Source organism: Lytechinus variegatus, chromosome 13, assembly GCF_018143015.1.
Source record: "Lytechinus variegatus isolate NC3 chromosome 13, Lvar_3.0, whole genome shotgun sequence".
NCBI lineage: Eukaryota > Metazoa > Echinodermata > Echinoidea > Temnopleuroida > Toxopneustidae > Lytechinus > Lytechinus variegatus.
Genome location: NC_054752.1, coordinates 17,749,496 through 17,777,299, shown reverse-complemented (window position 1 = coordinate 17,777,299; position 27,804 = coordinate 17,749,496). Strand labels below are relative to the sequence as shown.

Genomic DNA, 27,804 nt, shown 5'->3' with positions numbered 1-27,804 from the left:
GCATACAAAATTTCAAAATAAAAAGAATAATTTCCATCCGGTATGCCCAATACAAAGTCGTTAAGTTGATATGACTATCGGGCCTATGCTTTTTTGCTTCTGTTTCAACTTTGACTAGATTCATATCTACTGCAGATAGCTTCTATAAGATGATTTTTTTCAGAAACGGGTCCTGTTTGCTACCTCCTAGCTGAAGATGCAATTATTCTTAGGGACATGGGCCTTGGGAATTCGAAGCGGGGGTTCTGAAGCACCCATAAGATTTTCCTTGGGACTGCTGCGTATATTATTTCCCATAGGAAGCACCCCCTAGAATTCTGGAAGGTGTGGGTTTGATAAATATAGCCAAAATGACCTTCATCTTGTATTGAAACCCTTTTTTAATTGCTTTTCAAAGTTCTCGGAACCTAAAGTACCTCCATTTTGTAGTAAATAAACCCCATTTTTTATCAATTTACATCAGCACCCCCACTAGAAAAAAGTTCGCAGGGCCCTAGACTAGGGGCTCTGCTCCCCTCCCAGGAAGGTTAGAAAATACGGAGGCCCGAGACATGTATTATATATATAAATATTATATATATAAATAAATATATATATATATAGGCATATCCCTAATATTCAAATGGAAAAATGACGTCAGCTTCAGTCAGATCGCCTTGTATCTGCTTTGTTCAGATTTAATCATATTTTGCTGTAGGTAAAGTTACTCTTTAAGGCTAGTCAAATTCTCTTGTTTTTAAGTAATCAATAAACTAATTATTTGTCCTATTGCAATTTTTTCTTGTACTTTATTGTGGACTCTGTGCTGATCGGTCACTTTTTAGTATGGAAAGATGTGTAAGCATTTGGGATCGCAGCACTCTTGGCATCAAAGACGGTATCTTGCGTTCCAGTAGAGTACGAAATGGTGGCATTTGATGGTCGTGAAGACGTGGAGCTTGTGCTCTTTCCACGTGATCCACCCAATCTTCTGCCCGTCAGTAGCCGGATGACACGGGATGATATACGGATCAACTGTTGCCGAACCTCCGGAAGACGAATGCAGAAAAGAATGAAGATGAAAACGCCTTGCAGAGAGGTGAAAATGACGAAGAGAACGGCGAAGAAGAACCGAGCGCCACCGATCGCCATGAATCCACACACCCAGCTCAGACCAACCAACGTCCCGATGGCTACCGCGTTCTGCAGGCTGCGAAGTAGCTCAGCACGCCGACCCGCGGCATTCGAATCTTCCATCGTGTTGGTAAGCGACGCCATTTTCCTTCCACATGTCACTTTGTAGATGACGATGGTGAAGATGATTGTGTTGATGGTGAGGATAAGGGCGATGGGAAGCAACTGAGCAAAATAGAATGACTCCAATGTAATCATGAAGCAGCTGAAAAGACATAACAAAATTATGACTAAATACAATCGCACGGTTTGGATTCGTTTCATCGGTGTGACTAATCATCCTCTTAATTACTAAAATGCTGGTTTTATGCAGATGTTTGTTTTCATTTTTTTTTATGTCTCAGATCACTAGTCTCTGATTTCTTTAAGGCCAAAAATTTATCAACGAGGGAACAATACTGCCTTTTTTACTTACATGGAACGCAAACATTTTTTTGGCGGCAATCGATCGCTAATTCCAATGGACATAATGGAGGTGCCTTATCCGTGTTCGATACCCGACACGGTACATAATCCATTTCTATAACATTGCATAAAAAATGCTATGTGTGTTATTAGTGACGTAAAAGGCTCTTCTTATACGGGGGGGGCATATAATGGGCCAACTGTATGAAGTATACTTTTACGGTGTGTGTGTGTTTTAGTGTAGTGACGTAATAAGCAAAAAAATGTATTACGGGTGCATAACATAATAAGCCTATATTGGGAGCAATATCCTACTTTGAAAAAGGTCGAGTATCGGACTCACATGGTTATCTAATTAACTTACTAGTCTGGATTTCTGTAAGCTTTCAGGTCTACTGCGACGGTAATACAAACAATAACCAGTGGACAACCTAAGAAAAATATTCAAAATGATAGTTAAATGAATTAAAGCACAGGATAACTGGGAGAGGAAGCAGTTAGATATATTTGGCTGAAAAATACTAAGTTCGAGCTTTAAAGAGGTGACCTGTACCCATGAATATCCTACAATCATGATAATGCGGCCTTCCTCTTTTCACGTCATGTCCTCATAGTCGACCAGGTAGACAGGTCTTACTCCTTACTTGATGAATATTTAAGTGTCATTTTTCAGCGATCTATGTATATTCATTCTTTATACATGTTACTAGAGTTCCCTTAACTTTCACTTTATTTCACAATCAATAACAGTCTCGCCTTGAATTTCCTCCATTTGATTCTATTGCATGAGATTCAGAGTTCCATGGGAAGATATATACAGTAGTTCAGATATTTTATACTTTATATTTTATACTTATTTTAGTAAAGTTAGTCTGCTTTAAACGTTCATGACGAGGAAAATATTTATTCACTCATCAAAAAATGTAATGCTTACAAGTGATATCTCGAGAATGTTCACGTGCTGAAACGTAAATAATTCCCTTTTGTCTGTAATCACTGAAATGCCCATCTTCTTCTTTTTTATCCAATGATTACATTTTTACTTGAATTGAATGGTACAAGGAGTTCATTCTTACCCCATGCAAATAAACAGGATTTCAAAAGCATCTTGGGCATGTACGTGTTCACCACTCTAACGAACATGAGATACATGCTAAATGCCTCGACACCCATCCACGCTACTGCTGCTAGACTGAAATAATGCAGCATGATTGCAATCACTGTGCAACCTAGTCCCCAGGACGGCTTGTCCACGCCAACGACGAAGACCAAGTAAAGACCGAGTAATGCGGAGCTGAGGTTGATCATTATCTGTTGAGGAAGCCTTCGACGTAAACTCCTGAGAATTTGAAAGAACTCTCATTAGAATTAATAAGAACGAGAATCAATGGATATAAGTTTCATCAAGCTTCTGCCCCCACCCCCGCGATGTCCAAGTAGTACCAAATAAGACAGAAGAAAAATGATTTTTTTTTTGGAGAGAAAGAGAATTATGCGCAGTGTAGATATAATTTTCACCACTGTCATTTTTAAGGTAGTTTTTTTCTAAAGCATCAATATTAAGTGTATGATCAAGATTATTTATATTGCTTGAACATTGTACCGACGATGAGTTCATAGGCTTTTCGGTTTGCACGTCAACTATTGGACTAGTAATTCTTACGCCACGTAAGCAGACGATATGTATTTACTTGCGCATGCGCTATGTATCGCTGAACTTAGTTCATTCTACCGAGTTCTTATCCATGCAAACAATGTAGACTATTAAGGCTTAACTACGTATTAGTGAAGAAGTAAACGTCTAAGTCGAGAAACTAGACATAGATGCTGGAAAGATTTTAATTTTTTCAATCTCACCTTATGCCAGCAAGGACTCCGATCGTAATGATCAAACAGAAAATAGAAATACTGCATCCTAGTATACTAATGATATCCAGGGTCGTCGAACTGAATCCTCCTTTTGTATCCTTCAATAACAAATTAACAATAACAAATTCCGTTAATTATCACCATTCACATATTTCAATGTACTGCAGTGGCGTACAGATGGGGGGGGGGCTTGGATGCGCTTGCCCTCCCCTAATACTTTCATGACCAAGAAAAAAAGACAGAAATGGAAAGAGAAGGGTGAGTTATATTATTTTCTATATATGAAGTCAAAATCTATTACAAAATTGCATTTTTGTAATTATAATGTCGATATTTTTTTTTATCTATCGCCTCGCTTTCTCTCATTTTTTTTTTTATAAACTTTGCCCGATACGCCACATCTGGTCCCCTGAAGATTTTTTGGCTCATTACACCATTTATGTACTTTGAAACAAAGGTAATTGCCACTTGGTTTACAAAAGCTTCAGAGACTGCACGCGGAACGATTTTGAAAGTGGAGTGGTGGGTTGAGCCAAGGTGTTGAGGGCTGAATATGCTAAAAATCGCAATTCGATGCAATTTCACATTTTTGTGCATGGTTGCTGAAAACGATGGGGGTACCTCCCTCCCCCACCTGGTTCCGCGGCCTCTGAGGTCGTCTTGTTTTCTCTAGGTCACATCCTATATGTTGTTATCTTATTCATTTACAACCAATTCGTCAGAAATTTGGTCTAATTCGCCATTTTGCCAATTTACGAAATCGTCTAGTTTCCTTTTAGGCTTTATCCAATCCGTCTAATATCAACTTGGTCAAACGCCAATTAGTAGATAAGATTACATGGGTTATTTAATGGCATGAAACAAAATTTCATTTATAAAGGTCCAATTTGACAAGAAAATTAAAACAAGACAAAATGGGGGTAATTATTGTAATGTAGACAATCATTCTTCAATAGTTCTTGGTAATACTGAACAAGGGACACAAACCAATAATACGGCAAAACTTGTTAGATGGGTACACTGGCATGATAACGATCCTCTATGAGAAAGTTGGCCAGTTTGGCACCCCTCTTGAGACCACACCCCTCCTGACACACCCCTATAGCTTTTCCAGAAGACACATCGGGGGACAATCTCATCTTTTGTTCTGTCCGGTATAAGATCCTAATTTAAAAAAAATATGAAAAAGGCTTTGTGAGAGGGCCGGTATGTGTATAGATATGTTTGTACAAATACTAAACAAAATTGAGCTAATTGGGCATAGTAATATATTCGGAGATTCATAAAATCATCTTTCTCTACGAGTTTAGAGGGGGTTTTCCCCTTCAAAATCTAGAAATGACACTTCTTTTGATTTGAAGGATGTGTCAAGAAAAATGTAAAATTTACATGCAAAATTCCTGTTTCCATGGTGAAAGAGTTCGTGACAATAGTGAGCGAAAATACGTATCATTTGCACAATATAGATGTTTGAAATAGAATACAATACAAAACAGAATACAGCCGTTCACTGCTCGATTTGTCTCTAATTGTAAATTCTGATCAGTACAAAGATATTCTGCTTCTTATAGCTCTAAAAAATTAATGCCTTAACAAGAATAAAAGCTGAAATTATTACCCTTTTGAGTTTGAAATTCAAAACCACTGGATCAGAGAGATTTTTAACATCAACTCCCTCTACGGTAATAGATAAGACGGATGAGGCTAAGATGGCGTCCTCCTTCAATCCCTCGTTGGTTGACGAGTTCGAATCAAATAATTTGAGAGAATCTAATACAAATACACTGACTGCTACGTGATTATTCTCATCTGAAGTTGAAGAAGAAAACAAATTCATGCACACTACAGCACGAAAAAAATCTCTGGGGGTTTTACAACATATATCATTTAAAAATTTGAATATTATTGTTTCTTCATGGTTTACCATCTAATACACCTACAATTACTTTTCTTTCGATTGATCAATTGATGCAGATCTTAATCAGATATTCTTTCTTAATCGACATTTAATTTTATCTCTAAAACACCGAGTACATATATATCAAACGTTAAGGTGAAAAACATTGCCTCACAGGCCATTTATCCCCAAGGTTGATCTTATTTCGCATTTATATTAAAACTAATCAGCAAATATTGAAACGTAAGGAAAAATTCTCACAATATTACCTGGTGGGTGTTTCATAAAGCTGTTCGTAAAGTTACGTACAACTATACGCACGACTTCAACAAGTTCTTAGGCCATAGGTCACTCAGCACGAGAAAGGAGCACCAGTCGTGCGTAAAGTCATTCGTATCTTACGAACGGCTTTATGAAACACCCACCTGGTAAGAAATCCAGGATCTCTTCTGGCAAGAATACCGATGATAATCCCTCTTCTTTTCCGGTCTCCTCGCTCTCCTCATTGGATGAAAATGTGATGACGTCATCGTCCTCATTGCGACTAGGAGCACTAATACTTGCCGTAAGGGGGAACGATGTTCTCTGTACCTTTACCGCCGCTACAACGACGTTCTCGCCGCGGAAAGTTAAGTTGCTGCTGACATTTGTTGCCTGCAATCGACCAATGAAAGCATTGACGGACGACAAGATCGAGTCCGCCGCTCCTTGGCTGTCTTCAAAGGTATTACTGTCTTTGTCAAGTATCGTATCTACCAGGGCCAAAACTTTCTGGAGGTCAATAAACAAGTTTTAAAAAATGATAATAATGACTCTTTAAAAAATTCAAGCATCGAAACACTGCTAATTACTGTCTATCAATGGCGTAAGGAGTCTAAGATTAAGAGGGAGTAGAACGTTAGTATACGGGGGTACTATCAGTAGGCGTAAGGAGTTCAGCAGTGGGCGTAATGAGTACACCTTTTTGATGGGCAGAACATTCGCATACGATGGTCGATTAGAAATACTACTTAAAACCAATTAAAAATGTAAAATATCGCAAATATTAGTTTTCAGTAGTGTAATGAGTCAAACATGTGAGGAGGGCAGAATTGAATACGTGGGCAGGGGATTTTCTAAATAGTCACTCGCAAAGCGCAAACAAGCGAGAAATAAATTATAATCTTTACATTTTTGTTTCACCTGCATAGCAGAGTGAGACTACAAGCGCCGCTTTTCCGACGGCGGCGTCAACATCAAATCTTAACAGAAGGTTAAGTCTTTGCAATGATAGCATAACTTAGAAAGTATATGGACCTAGTTCATGAAACTTAATCAAGAATCATTAAACATCCTGCCTGAGTTTCAGGTCACATTACTGAGGTCAAAGGTCATTTAGGGTCAATGAACTTAGACCATGTTCGGAGAATCAACATCAAAATCTTAGCCTAAGTTTAAGTTTTGAAGATTTTATCATATCTTCAAAATTATGTAGACCTAGTTCATGAAACGTGGCCATAAGGGTATCAGGTAGTACTTAACATCCTGCCTAACTTTCAAGTCACATTATCAAGGTTAAAGGTATTTAGGGTCAATGAACTTTGACCAAGTTTGGGGTATTTGTTGAATTACCATCATATCCTCCAAAGTTTGTGGATCTGATTCATAAAACTTAGACATAAGAGTAATCATTTAAGTATCACTGAACATCTCGTGCGAGTTTCAGGTCACATGACAAAAGTCAAAGGTCATTTAAGGTCAATGAACTTTGGCCATGTTGGAGGTAATAATTAAATTGCTGTCATAACTTTCAAAGTTTTTGGATATAGTTTATGAAATGTGGACGTAAGGGTAATCAAGTATCACTGACAAGTCTTAGGTCACATGATCAAGGTCAAATATCATTTCGGGTCAACGAACGTAGTATTGTATCATTATGCGAATGGGGTTTTCTTTGAATAATTACTTTATAGTAGTTTTCAAAGGCAGCACTGCTGCTATATTGAATCGAGTAATGCAGATGAGACTGCTAGAGGTGTTCCACTTTTCTTTATAACCGGATCTTGAAAAACAAATTTGTAACCGGATCTTGAAAAACAAAATACTTGAACATGAAAATTAATTGGATCCACTGAAGAAAATCTAATCTCTTAGGAAATGTAAAACTTTATAAACAGAAAGAGTAGCTACTGCCCTCGCCTTGAATTAAAATTTTAGGCCCCCCCCCAAAAAAAAAAGTGTTATTTTGGATATGATATTCATCGCGTCAGCTTAGTTTTCCCTCGGCTCAAACTAATCTGAGCCAATTAGGGATGGTGTTAAATTTCGTTGGTAAAGTGTATTCCTCCCTGGTGTCACAGAGATATTGCGGATGCAATTGATGATAATTTCCATGATATCAAGTATAAATAACACAATCATAACGCCGCGACAATTTTAAATAAGTTTCGCCAACGGCCTTCATCGAGTTATTCCCTCCAATAATCAGATAGTTATCGTCTGCGGTATCATCATGGAAGGACGCGGTAAGTTCGTCTCGGTTTGGGCGTTGATTCTCTTCGTCGGTCCGTCCGTCGTCAGGTTTTCTGGAGTGGATGCAACGATGTGTGGATGCCCACCGCTATGGACTGGCTTTGATAGCAATTGTTACCGGTTAGTTATTTTTCATTTTTCTCGACAGCGTATTTTCGCAATCTCTGCGTAGACGCTTAATTCAATTAACGCACTAAATAATGGACGGCCGAGAGGTTTTTGTCGAAAGTTGGTGGACCGGGACCAGGGGCGTCGATCCATTTTGGATAGGGGGGGGGGGCAAAATCATGAATCAACGTTGCAAAGGCGCTCGAACACACAACACATCCACGCACACACGCACACAGGCCTTATATATATATATATATATATATATATATATATATATATATATAATATGTATATATATATATATATATATATGACTCATGAGAAAGAGACACATATCTCGCCAACAAATTATAATGCGAGCGCGAAGCGCGAGTTTAAATTTGATATTGACCTGAAAACATGAAAAGGAATATACCTGTTTAGGACTGTTTGTGGTAACTCATGAGGAGGATACATATCTCACTACCGTACCCAAATAGTCCGAGTGCGAGCTGAAATTTCTTTATATTCTGACATTAAAGCTTGATATTCTAAGCATTTTTCGTAACAATGATTAAGATGGGCAACTAAGACAACAATAGACGCAAGCGCGCGAGCTGAAAAATTTGATATTTCGATCTGAAGAAAATTGAGTTTGATAAAAAAAACAAGATGTATATCCAACCAAATATCATTGCAAGTCGAAGCGGGAGTTCTTTTGAGGTATACCTAAAAACGAGACATTCTATTCACCAGGGGCGTCGATCCATTTTTCAGATGGGGGGGGGGGCAAAATCACGAACCAACTTTCCAAAGGCACTCGATCACACACACATATCATATATATATATATATATATATATATAATATATAATATATATATTATATATATATATTACATCCTCAGCCAGTCATCATAACAACATCTGTCTGAGGATGCGCTCTCTGATTGATACCACACATTATATTTACTCCTGAAGAAGACGGAGGTCCGTCGAAAATTCGAGGAAATAAAAACTATATTGGCTTTGAAAGCATTACCATTATCTTCAGCATATTTTGTTAATATAGTATTAGAGAAGCCAATACGTGAAACTTTAAGATATATATATATGTATATATATATATATACATATGCCTATATATATATTATATATATATATTTTATGTGTGTGTGTGTATACATATATATGACTCACGAAATAGAGACGCTTATCTCAACAACAAATTAATGCGAGCGCGAAGCGCGAGCTGAAAATTTTTTGTATTCCAATCTGAAAAGCGGACCTTTGGAGCACGATTTTAGATAAAGAACGAGTTGTGTATCTCAATCTCACTTGCTGATTTCTGTGTAACATTACAATCTTATTTTATTTTTTGCACATGCAGAATTATTGGGGGCAAAACGATGTGTTTTGCCCCCAAATATTTTCATTGGTGGGGCGATCGCTCCCCCCCCCAGGATCGACGCCTCTGCTATTCACCTATTTAATCATGAAAAGTACTGGTTTATTGCTAAAGAAGTGATGCGAAGCGCGAGCTGAAAATTTTTATATTTTACTCTGAAAAACGGACATTTTGAGCACGATTTAAATAAAGAACGAGTTGTGCATATCAATTTCGCTTGCGGATTTCTGTGTAACATTACAATCTTATTTTATTTTTACACATCCGGAATTATTGGTGGGGCAAAACGATATGTTTGCCCCACTAAAATTTTCATTGGTGGGGCGATCTAATTTTTTTGACATTCCGACCTTTAAAAAATGGTCATTCTAATTTCTAAGCACTTTTTGTATTAATCAATGTTATAGGTATGTAACTGATGCGAGGTATGTAATCAATGTTATAGGTATGTAATTGATGCGAGCGCGAAGTGCGAGAGGAAGAAAATTTAGATTTTAGACCTAAAAGCGGGACACTCTATTCATATTTTGTAAGTCATAAATATGATATAGACAATTGGGTATCATTAATTATGCAATCGTGAAGCGTGAGCAGACAATTATTGATATTCTGATGTAAAACTGGATAATTTAAGTACATTTTAAATAAAGAACATGCACGCTATCGCGCATGTTAAATATTTAGACCTAAAATCTGGGCATTCTGAATACATTTGTTTAATGGAACATTATGGAATACACGTAGACAATATGAACTTGGCAAACCAAACAATGTGACCACGCAGCGTGAGCTTAAAAAGCTGATATGTAGACCATAAAACGGACATTTTACAGAGCACTTAAATTTGTAAATGAAAAAAAAAATAATGAAAGCTCGATGTCCGAGCTAAAATATGTTTTGCATATTGACTTCAAAACTTGCTCCACATCAGCCTATTGAGCAAGATATGAATCCCATCGAACAGGCAATTATGGCGCGAAGCGCCAGCAAAAAATTTATATAGTAATGAAAAGATGAAAACATGAAAAATTTTTTTTTTGAATTGCAAGTCTTCCCCTCACATTATTTCATTCAGTCGTCTTCCTCCTCTTATTTTCCTCTTCTTTTTTCTTCTGTCTTTCTACTTCTTTTCCTTTTTCTTTCTCCTTTTTTTTCTTTTCTTATTTTGCTCTGCCAATTTTTTCTGGGGGGCACGCCAAATCTCAGGGGGGGCACGTGCCCCCCCAGGCCCCCCGTAGCTACGCCACTGGTGCACATCTAGTTACCAATAATGCGTAAAGCATTTATTCAAAAGCAGGATAAAAGAGCATACATGTAGAGGTGCCGTGGCCGGGAACCCGGAACCCCTGACTTTTCATGTATAGCCAGGCGCCTTCGACCACTCGGTCACGGTTGTTGGTTAATGCACTACTATTCGACATACCCATATTCGACATACGGCATTTTAGTATCGGTATGTGTACGGGAGGGTGTGTGAGAGGATGTGTGTGTGTGTGTCAGAGGCGGCACTATGGGGACAGGGGAGACTTCCCTCTCCCCCATTATTAGTTATGTAGTGGAAAAGAGAGATGTGTTATAAAAAAAATACCCGAGTCACTTTTGATACTATGTGTTGTGCGTTGGTGTGTGAGAGGCGTGTGAATGGAAATATGTAATAATAATGTATGATTTATGTAATAATTATCATGTGTGTAGAAAAATAAATAACATGCCATTTACACAAAAGGGAAAAGTTCGACCCATAGACTATAGCATTTGACAGTTTTACCCCCATAAATGACACAAAAAGTGTTGTTTCTCGTTAAATCAGTGCATTATTGTCCTACTATAGGCCCAGTTCCGGTTGCGTTTATTAGCTTGGAATCACTCCGCTTTATCCTGTTTCATTAGGTTTTTTTTTAGCTTTTAAAGCTTTTTTTCTATTTTGAAGCCATTGCCAGTCCTCTGTAAAAAAAAAATCGAAAGCATAATGACAATTTGAAAACAAATCATTAATTTTCATTCGATTGCTTCACTCGCACGCTTCTGTTTATTTATTCATTTGTTTTAATCATGTAAGCCTATAGAGTCAAGTCCCCGAAAGTATTCGGCTCACTTTTGCCACTATGCTAACAAAAAACTAGGAGTTTACAATTGAAATCTGACATACTTTAATATCCATAATGATCTGTAAAAAAAGGAATACAAAAAAAACAAGACCCTGCAATTATACTCGTTATACGTTAATAATGGGTTGCTATATATTTTCATTATATACCACCGTATCTTATTTTTAGATACTTTTCTTCAGAGAACATGACCCAGTTTGATGCCGAGCAAGCCTGCCAAACTTTCACTTCACCAGGTTTTATTGGTCATCTTGTTTCTATTCATTCCCAAGACGAGATGGACCTTATCTCTGTCATGTACGAGACACTAAGATCCAAAAGGGTATGTATCACTATTCAGCGTTCAGTAGCATAGCGGGTCAGACATGGCGCATGGGGTAAAATTATTTAAAACTGCGAGCGAGCAAAACTTTTGGTCTCTTTGATAAATAAATTACTTTTGTGATAAATTTATACATAATATTGATAAAAGCATATATATTACACCCTTTTCCTATTCTTTTCTCCTTATTTTCTTGGTCACGAACTTTTTGAATGCTACCTATGACCCCAACCCCTTCCCGCCTGCACGCTACATCAAAGAATGCTTCCCAAAATACAGATGACCTTTGGCCTTTGTTCTTCAGGGAAAATGCTTCCAGAAATGACAGTCGTATATATTTTTAGCAGGAAGGCAGCATTCTTTGATTAATGAAACATTTTGCAAAAGTGGGGCATAACAATGTAATTTACATAAGAAAAAAAAAACTTATTGACTTGTGATAATAGAAAGATAAATGGATAAGTGGAGGCTTGCAAGGTGGGGGGGGGGGGCTCAGGCGAACCTTAGCACCCTATACGCCAGTGTCATTAATCGCAGAAAAGAGCCCCAATCTTTATGTTACGTGGCACACTTTTTTTGACAGCAAGATCGAAAAATTTCGTTTCTTTTAATTTCTTTTACACAGCCGGGGCGAGACACATGGGTGTGGATCGGCCTGCACAATCGCGCTCTGGAAGATTCTACCTATTGGACAGATGGAACGCAATTCGATTATTCAAACTGGAAACCTGGCCAGCCTAGCGATCGAGGTGGAGCAAGTAATTGTGTCTTCTTTTCTAAAGATCAACTTTACAAGTGGAATGACATTGGATGCGGCGTTTCTAGCCTTGTCGAAGCTTATATCTGTAAAATTCGACAGTGGTAAATTTGTGTACCAACATACGCGCCGAGGGGGGGGGCATGCTGGATGACAACTAAATTTTGAAAATTTGTACCGAAATATTTCACAAGATTCACAAAAAAAGTGTACAAGGAATCCTTCAATTTCTCTTTAAGAAATGCAAAAGTGCCCCGAAAACAAATGCGGTCACTTTGCTCTCTCGCTTTTGATTTTGTAAAAAATGATGCACGTACGTTCTGCACCCCCCCCCCCCTTGAAAAAGATATGTGTATGACCATTATGTAACTGTATGGTTTATAGGCTTACTGGGGATTATACACTGACTGTTGGTTAAGAATGGCTACATGTATATGAATTTTATCAGCAACTTGTAATTGATATTCTAGTAATTTAGGCCCTATTGTTTTCTAGTCACATCTCACTGGATACAATAATGTAAAATGAACTGATCTAGTCAGTTTGGCATATTATGTTTTAAAGTGTTTTAATGTCATAAGACGTGCAATGTAGATTAAAAGTAGGCGTTTCAATTTTCCGGAATAAGGCATCCGAATGTCCCGAAACCAGTAGGCATACATGATATTTTTATGACATTTCCAAAAGGCTCAGAATCCTTAAAGATGTTCTAATACGTATAGTGATTCATTTCAATTGAGGAGGGCAGAATGGCATAAGGGGACAGCAGAGAGGTTTTCTAAATAGCCGCAAAGCGAAAACGAGCGAAAAAAATTAGTATAACCTTCACAAAGCGGAAATCTATTTTATGTAAGAGATTCTGTCCTCATAATGTCGACTTGCGCATAGTTAAGCCTTTTCCCTTATTTCTTCTTCTTTTTTCATTTATATTCTAGGCGTGTTTATGGGGGGGGTGGAGACTTCCCCAAGCTTGCCAAACCATCTATCTGTGTGCTGGTGTTAGCTATAGTATACTTAGTTGTTCTTGCCTATATAGACCTCACAGTTTATTATCATCATTATCCATAATCATCCTCAAAATAAATAGGATAGTGATAACAGTAACAATGATATTCAACGTCCTCATGTTCTGTGTGTGTGTGAGGGTGTGTGCGTGTGTGTCAATGAATAAAATGAAGCGGTGGGACCTTTATAGCAAACGAGTTCATTCTCACGTGTTGCCAAGCTTTCGACCGTTTACACGCTGTTGCCAAGGTTTGATTATGGCAGGGGGAGGGGGTAATGTGGATTTGGTGGTATATGGTCGTGTCTAGCGTAATGTGTAGCGAGTGTGCTCTTTAATATCGATGTTACCATTAATTCATGGTGGCTTATATCATGTAGTAATTTATATCTTAATCTAAAGTTCGACCGGTCACTATTTGCATTAGTTTAATCCATGAAGTTAGAGTGTTGAATGTCTGTTAACTAAACTGAAATGACAACTATATAGGCCATCTTCCTGGAAATGTTTTCTAAGTGTTCGATTTCAAATAATATTTATGTTTCAAAAAGTGCATTGTCAGAGACTGAAACCGGATCTTGACAAACAAAATACACGAACATGGAAACTAGAATCGGATCCACTGAAGGAAATCTAAAATTTACTTAATAAACAGAAAGGGTAGCTACTGCCCTCGACTTAAATGACAATTTTAGGCAGAAAACTGGTTGGTATTTGGGATATGATTTTCATCACGTCAGCTTAGTTTTCTTTCTTCAATTGAGGACTGTGAACTCGCACAGCCACATTGCAACCCAAATATAGCAACAAGATAACAAAAAAATGACGCAAATTATTCCGAGCCAATTTAAGGCGTTGTTAAATTCCGTTCGGGAAAGTACATTCCTCCCTGGTGTGGCAAAGATCCCGCAGATGCAACGGATGATAATTTCCATGATATCAGTTATAAATAACACAATCACAATAACGCAGTGGCAATTTACGTTTCACTGACGGTCTTCATCGAGTTATTCCCGCAAACAGTCAGTTAACTATCGTCTGAGGTATCATCATGGAAGGACGCGGTAAGTTCGTCTCGGTTTTGGCGTTGATTCTCTTCGTCGGTCCGTCCGTCGTCAGGTTTTCTGGAGTGGATGCAGCGATGTGTGGATGCCCGCCGCTATGGACGGGCTTTAATGACAATTGTTACAGGTTAGTGCTTCTGTCTTCGTGATTAGACCTTTCTCCATGTTGAGTTACTTCTAAGTTAATAATAATTATTTTATACGGCGACGCACAGTGAGCCAGAATGAGTTGAAGGTGCGCCAAAATTATATTCCGTGTTATATTTTTACTTTAACATGTTGATTATGGGTAATTTGGGGCGTAGAAGCGACTGAACATAATTTAAAGCCGATATGACGTCACCTTAATTCCTAATTTTGATTGGCTACTTAAAACCTATCTGTGGAAAGACAAATTACACTAAACCATGTGTAGTATATAACCGTTGTGTTTTGTGTTTCTTTAAGATCGACCTGAGTGAATGTGATCCTGGCATCAGAATGGTCATTATATATTTTTTTTTAAATACTTAAAAATCTGAAAAATATTAACCGTGCTTTATCAAGTGGTGTAGACTTGGGTAAAACGCAGAGTATATAACACCACGAATGTTTTTACTATGAGGAGGGTTTTCGGCTGAAATTATTCTACAAGTAACTTTCATCTCTGGGAGAGGGGCGGGTAGACCTTATATGCGTTATCAACCTTTATTTTGTTTGCATTATGCCCGGAATTCATGTCATTTGTATGGAATGGAAGGGAATTGTACACGGTATGTACACCCCACGCGGTGCGCTGCGATGACTGTGCGGTATAAAAATGACCGTTTTGAATAGGTTTTTGGGGGTGTTGTGTCAAGTAAAATCGGCTCTAACATGAAAACGGGCAGCTAAATTTGGTATTGACTTAGAGCTTTGACATCGGGCAAAATGATGGTGATAGAATTTAAACGGAAATCTAAACGTTTCTAATGTAAATGCAAAAAACATGGATTATCAGCCTATTTCGAGGAATCCTATAAACCTCCTGAAATGTGTCTTGTATCTACTTTGAACTCTTTCACACGAAATAAAAAAGAATATATCCGAATCATGTGGGTGTCATTTCAGATTCCTACATGAAAACCTCCTGTGAAATTGCTTGTTTTACAACTAAGTTGCCATATACGCGGCATTTCGCAAAATGTCACATTTTACGATTTGGGGTAGGAAATTAACAACCTTTATGCAAATTCCCGAATTAAATATTTTGCTGAAGTATTCTTCAAAGTTTTGTCTTTCAGCTGGGCATGACAAAAGCTAAAAATCTGAAATTGCCCAAAATGACTTTTGGCGCACGTTTGTTTCGCCCCGACCCACTGTGCGACGTTTACTACATGTGCTTCTATACAGTGCGTATCAAAAAAAATTTACACTTTGAAAAAACTCTTAATTAAAAAATATACAACATGTGGGTAAGTTTCCCACATATATTCTTGGATTTGGGTCTCGTATCCAATGAAAAATTTTGACAGAATGTTACACTTGAGTGTGCACTTTCCATTATTGTAAAGCTCGCAGAAATGCTCGTTTTCACGCTGTGTCAAAGGGAAATCCTTTAGGGCAAAATCAAACTTGCCTTGCGAAACATTTCTCATACATTTCTCTTGCACTTTAAGTCAATAAAATAAAACGGGTACATGCAAGCATTTTGTAACAATTTGCCACCAAAATTAAAATTTAACATTTAGTGAGCACAACCTTTACCCTTTTTGCGCCAGCTGGATCTGAGGACATAACTAAATCTAAACAAAAGCTTATATCAGACATCTTCAACATTTTTCATGATTTTTCTCTCACTAAAAGTGGATTTTTATTTCATTTTTTCTCTCACTAAAAGTGGATTTTTATTTCATTTTTCATTTAATACTTGTTTCTCCACACTTTTCCCAAGCTTGACAATGAAAATCAAGCCTAAGCCATTTCATGAAATTCACAGCTCAGTGTAAAGCAAATATCGTCACGGTGGCCTAGGTGTGTGTGGGAGTGCGGTGGGGCACAATGGCACTCTTCGAAGTGTTTTGGGCAAGGAAACAAGTTTAGAAAGCTAAAAAAAATATCTTCAAATCAATTTTATTATCTAAATTCCATTTGTTCTTCATGATTAATGTCTATTTTTATTTGCATAACTATTTCAAAGTTCTGCACAAATCATTTTTCACTAACTTTTCAAAAGTAAGTGGTGCTCACCCAAGCGGAATACTTTTCGACAGTTTATATCGTCATTTGCTTTAATGGATCTGTTACAATGTTAAAATGCGGAAATCTTCGGATATTACAAATGTACGATGATTTACAGGACTTTTTCTAAGTGTAAATTTTTGATACGCATTGTATAAGCGCACTGTGTTCTGTTATGGATTAAAGGCCTACTTGGCATGCTTGGAGAAAAATTGTATATAGATTTTTGTCGGCTTGTGCACTAAACACCGCTGTATTTCATTGGGGGTACCCCTTGTTACAACCGATAATGTCGCACCAACGCATAATGTCGCAGCAACGCATAATGTCGCAGTTTGCGACATTATGCCAAGAGCGTCCGACGCATAATGTCGTAGTTTTCTAACGCATAATGTCACATGTCGCAACGCATAATGTCGCAGCAAATTGTCAACGCATAATGTCGCAGCAAATTGTCAACGCATAATGTCGCAACGCATAATGTCACAGCGGTATTTTCTTTAGGACTCGAGCTACAGATAAGATATAAAATATGCTTTCACTTAGTATTTTGAGACACGAGAAAGAGAAAGGAATTATTTGGAAATCAGGATTACTCTTTGTATGGATATTTATCGGTTTATTGCCATTTCGTCTACTGCCTTTTCCCCCACTATCGCATGGACTACTATTAGTTAGTCAACTATCAACATAGTCCAATAACCATTTCGTCTAATTACCATCTCGTCTAATAGCCAGTTGGTCTAATAGCCGTTTTGTTTATTATCATTTAGTCTGATTGTAGTTTTTCAATTGGTCCGATATCCACTTTGTCCATTATCATTACGTCTATTACCTTTTGGTCTAATAACCACTTTGTGTACTCTCATTTTCGTCCATGTTCCATTTGGTCTAACTTCAGTTGGTTCGCTATCACTTCGTCTAAATCCATTTCTGCTAACAATCATTTGGCATCGTTGCCATGGGTCCAATCACCAATAGGTCCGATCACCTGTTCTAGGACAATTACCCCCCCCCCCCCCAGACAATCACCTTCCGACAACTACCCCCTGACAATTAGCCCCCGAGGACAATTACCCCCTGAGAAAAACAATACCCCATCAGACAATTATCCCCGAACATTACCCCCCCCCCCCTAGCAATTGCTCCCGAGGACAATGATTCCCCAGACAGTTACCCCCGGACAATTACCCCCCCCCAAAAAAAAAAATCCCTTAATGTGGGGACAATTTCCCCGGAAAATCCCCCCCACCTTCTCTCCGGCATCGATGTTAGAATCAAGCGTGACCACCCGGGGGGGGGGGGGCACTCGACAAAAAAGTGGTAGGGGTGTGCCGCGGGCGAGACAAAAAAACGGGGTCCTTGGAACGGATCGCCAGCGTGTGAGTGCGTATGCATCCCTATGGAACGGGCATGCGTGCATGATGCAGCTAGCCCGGCGGCACGGCCACCGGGTGCGCTCGCGCAGAATCGATGGTCGGACAGCGCTCTGCGGCCGCATTTCACCAAAATTGCAGCTCATTGTAGCAGATCAATGCGACCGGAACGGCGTAACGAAAAATATGCCAAGTTTTGGAGCGGATTTCTTTTTTCTCGATAAGAAGAAAATGCTTTGCTATGGAGCGGCTTTCTTGGTTCTTTTTCTCAACCAGATAAAGATGCTATGCCTTTGAACTGAAATTTGAGTGTAAAAATGGGGGTACCCTCCGCGGCACATACCCGCCACTATGCATTATATACTGAGTGCCCCCCCCCCCCCGGGCGTGAACCATTCGTGAGTCTTAGTCGGTGGCACAGGTTTCAATATATTTAGAATAGTTGTCCAGGAGGTAATTAATTGTCCGGCGGGTAGTTGTCCGGGGGGTAATTGTTCTAGGGGGTAGTTGTCCGGGGCTAATTGTCCTCAGGGGATAATTGTTCTCGGGGGTAGTTGTCTGGGGAAAATTGTTCTCGATGATAATTTTTCGGGGGTAATTTTCCGGGGTTAATTGTCCTTGGGGGAAATTGTCCTCAGGGGGTAATTGTCCAGGGGGTAATTGTCCTCAGGGGGTAAAATTGTCAGGGGGTAGTTGTCCGGAAGGGTGATCGTCCGGGGGGGTAATTGTCCTAGAACGGGTAATTGGACCTATTGGTGATTGGACCCATGGCAATGATACCAAATGCTTGTTAGCCGAAATGGGTTAAGACAAAGTGATAGCGAACTAACTGAAGTTAGACCAAATGGAACATAGACGAAAATGAGAGTACACCAAGTGGTTATTAGACCAATTGGCTATTAGACCAAAAGGTAATAGTCGTAATGATATTGGACAAGGTGGATATTGGACCAACTGAAAAAATGCAATTAGACGAAATAATAATAAAAAAAACGGCTATTAGACCAACTGGATATTAGACGAGATGGTAATTAGACGAAATGGTTATTGGACTATGTTGATAGTTGACTAACTAATAGTAGTCGAAATGATATCAGACCATGCGATAGTGGGGGAAAAGGCAGTAGACGAAATGGCAATAAACCGATAAATATCCATACAAAGAGTAATCCTGATTTCCAAATAATTCCTTTCTCTTTCTCGTGTCTCAAAATACTAAGTGAAAGCATATTTTATATCTTATCTGTAGCTCGAGTCCTAAAGAAAATACCGCTGTGACATTATGCGTTGCGACATGTGACATTATGCGTTGACAATTTGCTGCGACATTATGCGTTGCGACATGTGACATTATGCGTTAGAAAACTACGACATTATGCGTTGACTGCGACATTATGCGTCGGACGCTCTTGGCATAATGTCGCAAACTGCGACATTATGCGTTGCTGCGACATTATGCGTCGGTGCGACATTATCGGTTGTAACACCCCCTTGCCCTTTATACACAATTCATGGCATATGTAAGTGAGGTTTTATTTACTTGATTTGAGTACACCCTCCCTTTTACACCGAATCAGGTTCAGGCCGCTTTGCAATGATTCGGAACAAAACGTCGCTACAGAGAAAGTTAATTTACAAGAAATACAGTGAATGGGATTATGCGTGGGCATGATTGCACGCGAGGGTGGGTGTCTGTGTCGGAGTGCCGCTTCAGGGGAGGGGGGGGGCAGAGCGACTGTCCCCTTCCCCATGTTTTGGCAAGTAGTGGAAAAATCTGAGGGGTAAGTGGAAAAAAAGAATAAAGAAGAACATTTGCCGACCAAATTAAGTTTATTATTGAAATCGGACAAATTACACTTTTATAGACATTGTGATCTGTAAAAATGTATATACTTGTTGTATATTACACTGGGCTTCTATATATTCGTTATATGCCACCGTATCTTATGTTTAGATACTTTTCTTCAGAGAACATGACCCATTTTGATGCCGAGCTAGCCTGCCAAACTTTCACTACACCATGTGGCGAGGAAACCTCTTCAAGTTCTGTGGGTCACCTTGTTTCTATCCATTCCCAAGACGAGATGGACTTCATCTCTGTCATGTACGAGACACTAAGATCCAAAAGGGTATGTATCGCTAGCGTACCGTGATTTTGTTTTGGTCTATTTTTTTTTAGTTGGGTGAACGGTAAACATGATAAATAGGCAATTGCTTTCGGAGATAGAGATGAGCTTTACCAGTGTCATAATAAGACAAAAAATTAGGGGTCAGACACATTGGCAGCGGAAGCCAAAAATTTTAGGCGGGAACACCAAAAATGTGTTGACAAGCAAAAAAAAGGGAGGCTATCAAGCAAAAAATTTAGGGGGACGCAGGAAACAAAACTGAAACGAAAAAAAAAGGTTTTCAACTAGATATTTAGGGGGGACACGTCCTCCCCGCTTCCGCCGCCTATGGTCAGACATGGCGTATAAGGCAAAAATATCTTAAAGCTGCGAGCGAGCAAAAATTTAAGCCTTTAAATAGCTTTATACATAATATTGATAAAATAATTATATATTTCACCCCATTTCTTTCATTTTCTAATTTTTTTCTTAGTCACGAAACTTTTCGACGTTTACGATCCAAACCCCCCCTCTTTTAGTTGTCAAAAAGTAATGGGAAAGTGCTTCCGGAAATGAAGGTCACCCTTTTTCGTTTTAGTTAGAAGGCATTCTTCGTTTATAAAAACATTTTGCAAGAATTTGGGCACAACAATGTGATTTACATAAAAATGTACAATTTATTTACTTATGATAATAGAAAGATAAATGGATAAGTGGAGGTTTGCAAGGTGGGGGTGTCAGGCGAACCTTGGGCCCCTACACGCCAGTGTGACTAATCGTAGAAAATAGCCCCAATCTTTATGTTACGGGGGCACACATCCACATCTGACAGCAAGATCGAACAATTTTATTTTCTCTTTATTTCATTTCCTTTGCGAAGCCGGGGCTAGGCACACGGGTGTGGATCGGCCTACACGATCGCGCTCTGGAAGATTCTCCGGATTGGACGGATGGAACGCAATACGATTATTCAAACTGGGCACCTGGCCAGCCTAACGATCAAAATGGAGCAAGTGATTGCGTCTTCTTTTCTAAACATCAACTTTACAAGTGGAATGACATTGCATGCGGCGTTTCTAGCCGTATCGAAGCTTATATCTGTAAGATTCGACAGTGGTAATTTGTGTACCACAATGGCAGTAGACAGCGGGGGGGGGGGGGGGCATACGCGGTGACAACTACACTTTGAAAAACTTTGAAAAATTTTTTACAGAATATTTGACAAGATTCACCGAGAGAGTTCACGGAATCATTCAGTTTCTCTTTATAATATTCGAAAGTGCCCCAATAAAAAACGCGGTCGCCTTGCTCCCTCGCTTTTGAGTTTCGTCAATAACATGATACGGGTACATTCTGCCCTCCCCCCCCCCGACCAAAAAAATGTGTGTACGGCCATATGTAGCAGTTTGGTTTATAGCTTTACTGAGGATTATACCCTGACTGTTGGTTAAAAGTGAGAAGGCCTACATGGAGATGAATTCATCACCTAGGTGTAATTGATATTCTAGTCATATTTTAATGTTTTCTTATATCGCATTTCTCAAAGAATACAATACATTAAAAAATGTGATTGATTTGGTCAATGTGACATATTTGTGTTTTAGAGTGTTTTTGTGATGGTGACTGTCATAGGACGTGCTAAATGTGGATTAGAAGTAGACGTAATATTATTCTGGAATCGGGAATCCGAATGTACAGAAACCTAGTAGGACTACATGTTTTATAACCTTTCCAATGGGCTCAGAATTCTTGCAAATGTCATGTAATAATACATTTCATTCCTCATGAAACATTTTTTATATCATGTTTGTTTCTTGATATTTTTGTAAGAAAAGAAATGTTTGATTTTGAATAAAATATTTCTATGGAAGAAAAAAATAACATTTTAAAAGGCATTTTCTTGTTTTAAATGTTTTCAACTCTCAATACAAAACACCCACTTTGACTTTTACAAGATATAGTAAGACGTCCCCCAACAAAAAAACCCATACAAACAACATCTAAAAATATAATTGCTATGTATTATCTTTTAAAAGGCTCTTACAGTATCATCGGGGGAACGCCTGACGAAAGCATGAACATATGAGAGGAGAGCATCATACCTCTTAAATCTGATTTTTGCTCTAAGAAATTATTCAATAGAAATGCTTAAATCTCACTAAACTAATTTGTGCTAATTTATGAAAGAAATCGTTCTTTTTATTTAAGTCCGTAAGTAATGATCAAGGACATCATAACAATTTCACCAAAGCATCATATTATCAATGATTATATTATATTTTTCTCTATCCTCTTTTTCAAGTAAAACAATAGAAAAGAACAATTAAAATATTTTTTTTAAATATTTAGGCCTTTTTCGTGGAAAGGAATTATTCCGTTATTTTTGTTTTACCTTTGGCGTGAGACTGGTATCTTCAAGGAGTGAGGGAACGAAGTCGAGTTGGATGTTGTCGGGGTTCGAAATGAGAGCATCGATGGTAGAAGGCCGAGTTTTGTTGGAGTTGGCGTTAGATCCATTCTGGAATGTGCAAAATATCAACAACATGTCTAATGGAACTACCCTTGTGAAAGAGTTCATGATCGTATGAAACTTAATAGGAAAAATCACTCTGTGTGAATTCACACTAAGAACAAAATCGTTCAAGTTCGCCCCCTGAATGCCACACTACATGGCCGCACAAGTACATGCAATCTTGGATTGCGATACTTCCTGCGATGATCGCGTTACAACATCTACGATGAATGATTCTACGGGATTACAACTTCTTGTTTTTTTTCCAAATTCCACACTAATCAAAATCGTAGGGACTGCGATGCACGTAAAGGGGCTTTCACAATTGCTCGTGCGATCGTTTGCGATCATTTGGTCACAATATATGTTGCACACAATCGCAACGGTTATAAGCGTCGCGCCACCAATTGTGAAAGGGGCTTAAGAGAGCCCGTAAAATCGTACGATTATCGCACGGCAAAAGCTTGTCCCTTGTGAGCTTACGGGGACCGAAGGTCATCGGGATCACCGAAAGGCAAATAAGACCGAATCTAAACTACTTACAGTTGGATTGTTGGTCAAGCATTGCTGATATAAAGGATCCCGCCATGAAGCCCCTGCTGTCTCGTTGTAATAACACAGACGGCTTACAGTGTGAAAGTGATCTGTTTGGAGAGTTTGAAAAGATCTATTGATTAAAAACCATTCACATCACGTTTTTAATGTAGACAAAAAAATAAGGCGGGAAAAATTCAAGACCCCTAACCTTTCGATTGATAATGGACGGCAGGTATCTTTACATTGCCGTGATCGTACAGGGTCTTGTTTCATACTTGCCCCTCCCACTGAAATATTATGGGATGTATCATGAGGAGTACGTGGAGTTAATATCAGTTACGTGGCCTGCCTGCCCCTAAATTAAATAGGCTTTCCTATCTCATTCTTCATGAGGTTTATTGTCATCTTTCATGTGTTTGGACACAGAAGAAAAATACTTCATGATTTATTTTTATTCATTTGGATTATATATGTTATGGCTGTCTTCACAAAATATTTAGACCTGGAGCTAAAAGTGCTGAAGGGCGTTGTATCGTGCTAGGCGCTAGTCCTTTGCCAGGACTGTTCTACTTTTCAGTTATGTTGTTGATCAATAACACAATCTTCGACCTCTACGCCTGAAAAGAAAACAGCCGCACGATTTCCTCCCAAGGGCGTGAAAGAGGGGATAGCGCGATCACAGGGGAAGGCGCGCAGGGGATGGAGAGAAATACAAGTACACCGACGTCTAGAATCTAGACTAGCTAGGCACCTGTATTCAAGGCATCTTTGGGAAGTTGATGCATGTAATTATAGATTCGAGGTTCGAGCACCGGTCAAGTCTTTCCCGCGATGGTGACGTTTTGATAAGGTCGGTCAAGATGCATATCTGACTAATTACACGTCAATCTGTAAAAACTCGACCATACACACACACACACGCACACAGAACTCACCCTCGTACACGTGATCACACACCCTTCTACCCATCCTCTTAAACGAACGCACACGCATCCACATACCCACACACGCATGCACCCTCGCACAAATCTCTTTCATCATCTCACCAACCTGCGTTGCTTGTTGCACAGATGATCGGGGCATTGGCGTGCTTTCCTACTTCCGTTTGGTTGAATATCAGCGTTTGACCGTTCGGGAGAAGCACTTCATCTTTTTCGCATTGTAAACCTAAAGACACCATTATATAAAATTTATAAAAATGATAATGGCAGGGGAAAAAAATACTGATTGCTTGCCTGAAAAAATATTGAAATATGCGTGTATCCCTTTGATCATCTCTCGATCCAAATCTCGAAAAAGGCATAAAAAGTTTTGTCAAGGGTATAGAAGTTTATTGCGAAATACTAAATCTTGCCAAATCATCTTGATTCCTTATTATTATGTAGACTATTTAAGTCGACATGGCAAACCAATATCTCGTCACGTACACTCTCAAAACAAATCAGTCAAAATTACTAGATAGTCGGGTCCGCTGGATGCAACTGTTAGTCTAGTCATATTTGACTAACCTTTAGTCGTATTTTACGAGAAAAAAACTTATTTCTGACGAGAATATACGTCAGAAAAAAGACTAGATTTATCAGTTGCACCAAGCTGACTACAGATCTAATCAATTTGACTGATTGTTTTAAGAGTTTAGATGGCACTTTAAACTTCCTTACATGTCGACTAAAACATGTAATTATGTAGTTATATGGCCAGTGTCGTTTTACTACGTAGGCCCATTTCGAAAGAAAATAAGATCTAATATCTCGTCACGTAAATGGCACTTTAGAGCTTCCGTACATAGAGGATATAAAACACTGTTTAATTTGTTTAAATAAATTTCTGTTTAATGTATGAATCTTATTGTAGTTGTGTGAAGGTTTAAATGGTTTGAAATCTGAAACAAAAAGTTTAAATATGTATTTCTGAATAAAGCATATTTATAACTGTTGAATAACTACTGTTGGGTTCATGTATACTAAACGGTGTTAGTATAGAATTTCAAACAGTGTTTTTACTGCTTACACAATCTTTATTTCTCTAAAGTTGTGTGCAAAGTAACCCGGCTGTATTCCTGTATATACTCTTTTAATTTTGTCCACTTTCTCCCCGTTTTCATCACACCAAATGTCAATGACTAGTAATTGCCCCACCCTGAGGCGAGTTCAGGGTATTTTGATAGGATCAGGGCAAGAATGCCAAATTTATTTGAAATTATTTTATATTTTGTTTGTAATCATTATCATGATCATTGTGTTCTGATTTTTTTATGTACGCTGGATTTCTTCAGTCTTGGGAATGTTTTTCTGGGCGGTTATTTCTCTCGATTCAATAAATACCAAATACTACTAGTACTACGAAACAAAACTACAGCAATGTCAATTTCCAGACCACTCTTTTTTATAATCTTCTATATTTTTCCTTTCTTTATTTCTTCCCCTTTTCTTTTCTCTCTCTTCTCTTCGGAAAAAATGGTCTTTCCCTGCCACCATGAGTTGCCGCCCCATCAAGGCTATCAATTTTATACACCTGGGCCTGATACCTGGAATAATATACCCATAACAATACGTTACGCTTCTACATTGAATAAATTTAAGTTCGATTTCAAACATTTTATTATTAACAGCTATTCGATCTAAGTCATTGTTTTTTTGTTTTTGTTTTTTTTGTTTAATACTTACAAAAAATAAACAAATTACTATCTTTCGATACACGGCTGACATATCATCATTATAATTATGTAATATTATTTATTTTTATATCTTTGTGGCATGCTTGATGTTTCTCATTTTGGCCCTGCTGCGTATATGGAGAATGTAAATGTTATTTTATTTTTATTAAAAAAAAAGACGCATTCAGGGCCGTATAGTCATTTCTTGAGGGGTGTCCTTTTCAAGCCTCTGTGCTTATGACTGTCCCTCCCATGTAATGATTGTTCTGATATTTAAATATTGTTAACTCGTTTTATGTTGTATGTTCAATTGTTGCATGGAAATAAAATAATCAATCAATCAATACTAATTATCAGTACCTATACATGAAGGAACAGGTCCATCCCATGATGCATCTGAATTCATGACAATGCAGAGTGGGGCATTGTGGGTAAGATTGAAACCTTGATCGCACTCAAAATCACATCTAGAATCCTTGAGTCTCGAGCAAGTCCCTTTAATTCTACCGTTGTTAGGAGGAGTTAGAAGTGGGCATCGCAGAACTAGATTAAAAGAAAAAAAAATTATATATATATATATATATATATATATATATATATATATATATAAGAATAAATGCTTGTTAATATGGCTCTTAAATATGACGGGCCCAGTCAAATCTAATAAATTCAGATGAGTAATCCATGATACGTATGGATAATTGGTTAATGGGTCGTATCTCCTTCTGATTCACACTACATCACCTAATTGATGGTTTCACAAATTCCAATGAAACATAATAAAATCTCAACCAAAGTCTTGTAGCCTATAATCCTAGATAATTTTGGTTTTCATCCAAAACGTGAATTCGAAATTGATAAAAGAGAATTACCACTTTCTAGTATCAAATATTACAGATGACGTTTTGAACTTAAAATTTACTATCTCGTAAATTGATTATTCTTTCGATTTCGAAAGGCAGGCAATCAATCGAAACGAAAAAACAACGAGGGTGCCTCACTGGTGGACCAGAAGGTGGGGGGGGTGGTGAAAAACCCAGGATATGCCTTCAAACATTTACCGGATGACCCTTGACCTCGGGTTACCAATTTACTCACCGCTTACCCACCGCAACTGTTATTCTTATTTTTAGTCGTATTTTACCAGAACAAACTTATTTCTGACGAGAATATACGTTAGAAATGTGACTAGATTTATCAGTTACACCCAGCTGACTACAGATCTAATCAATTTGACTGATTGTTTTAAGAGTTTAGATGGCACTTTAAACTTCCTTACATGTCGACTAAAAACATGTAATTATGTAGTTATATGGCCAGTGTCGTTTATACTACGTAGTCGTAGGCCTATTTCGAAAAGAAAATAGCAAGATCAAATATCTCGTCACGTAAATGGCCCTTTAAATCCTCCGTACAAAGAGGATGTAAAACACTATTTTTTTCAATAAATTTATGTTTAATATATGAATCTTATTGTAGTTGTGTGAAGGTTGAAAGGGTTCGAAATCTTAAACAAAAAGTTTTAATATGTATTTCTGAATAAATCAAGCATATTTTATTGTTTATAACTGTTAAACAAATACTGTTGGGTTCATGTATATTAAACGGTGTTGTATAGAATTTCAAACAGTGTTTTTGCTGCTTACAAATATCTTTATTTCTCGAGAGTTGTGTGCAAAGTAACCCAGCTGTATCCCTTTATACACTCTTTTAATTTTGTCCCCATTTTCATCACACTAAATGTCAATGAGTATAGTGATCGCCCCACCCTGAGGTGATGTCAGGGTATTTTAATAAGGGTGAGGGCAAG

General features: G+C 38.2%; 3 protein-coding genes across 3 annotated transcripts; 2 read left to right on the top strand and 1 right to left on the bottom strand.

Annotated features, from left to right (window-relative positions):
- Positions 1-275: 275 nt before the first annotated feature.
- On the bottom strand, positions 276-26,532 carry LOC121426888 (adhesion G-protein coupled receptor G6-like). Its single transcript, XM_041623294.1, has 11 exons — positions 26,355-26,532; positions 24,389-24,505; positions 23,345-23,445; positions 22,682-22,807; positions 5,770-6,115; positions 5,066-5,256; positions 4,435-4,611; positions 3,436-3,545; positions 2,655-2,917; positions 1,943-2,009; positions 276-1,378 (listed from the first exon to the last, which is right to left on the bottom strand). The coding sequence occupies exons 1-11, from the start codon at positions 26,398-26,400 to the stop codon at positions 814-816; spliced, it is 2,109 nt and encodes a 702-aa protein (XP_041479228.1). The 5' UTR covers positions 26,401-26,532; the 3' UTR covers positions 276-813.
- LOC121426890 (echinoidin-like) lies at positions 7,683-12,647 on the top strand. The gene is made up of 3 exons (XM_041623296.1): positions 7,683-7,975; positions 11,629-11,782; positions 12,408-12,647. Exons 1-3 carry the CDS (start codon positions 7,836-7,838, stop codon positions 12,645-12,647), a joined length of 534 nt encoding a protein of 177 aa, XP_041479230.1. The 5' UTR covers positions 7,683-7,835.
- On the top strand, positions 14,098-21,451 carry LOC121426889 (echinoidin-like). Its single transcript, XM_041623295.1, has 3 exons — positions 14,098-14,733; positions 20,136-20,310; positions 21,170-21,451. Exons 1-3 carry the CDS (start codon positions 14,594-14,596, stop codon positions 21,407-21,409), a joined length of 555 nt encoding a protein of 184 aa, XP_041479229.1. The 5' UTR covers positions 14,098-14,593; the 3' UTR covers positions 21,410-21,451.
- Positions 26,533-27,804: the final 1,272 nt, after the last annotated feature.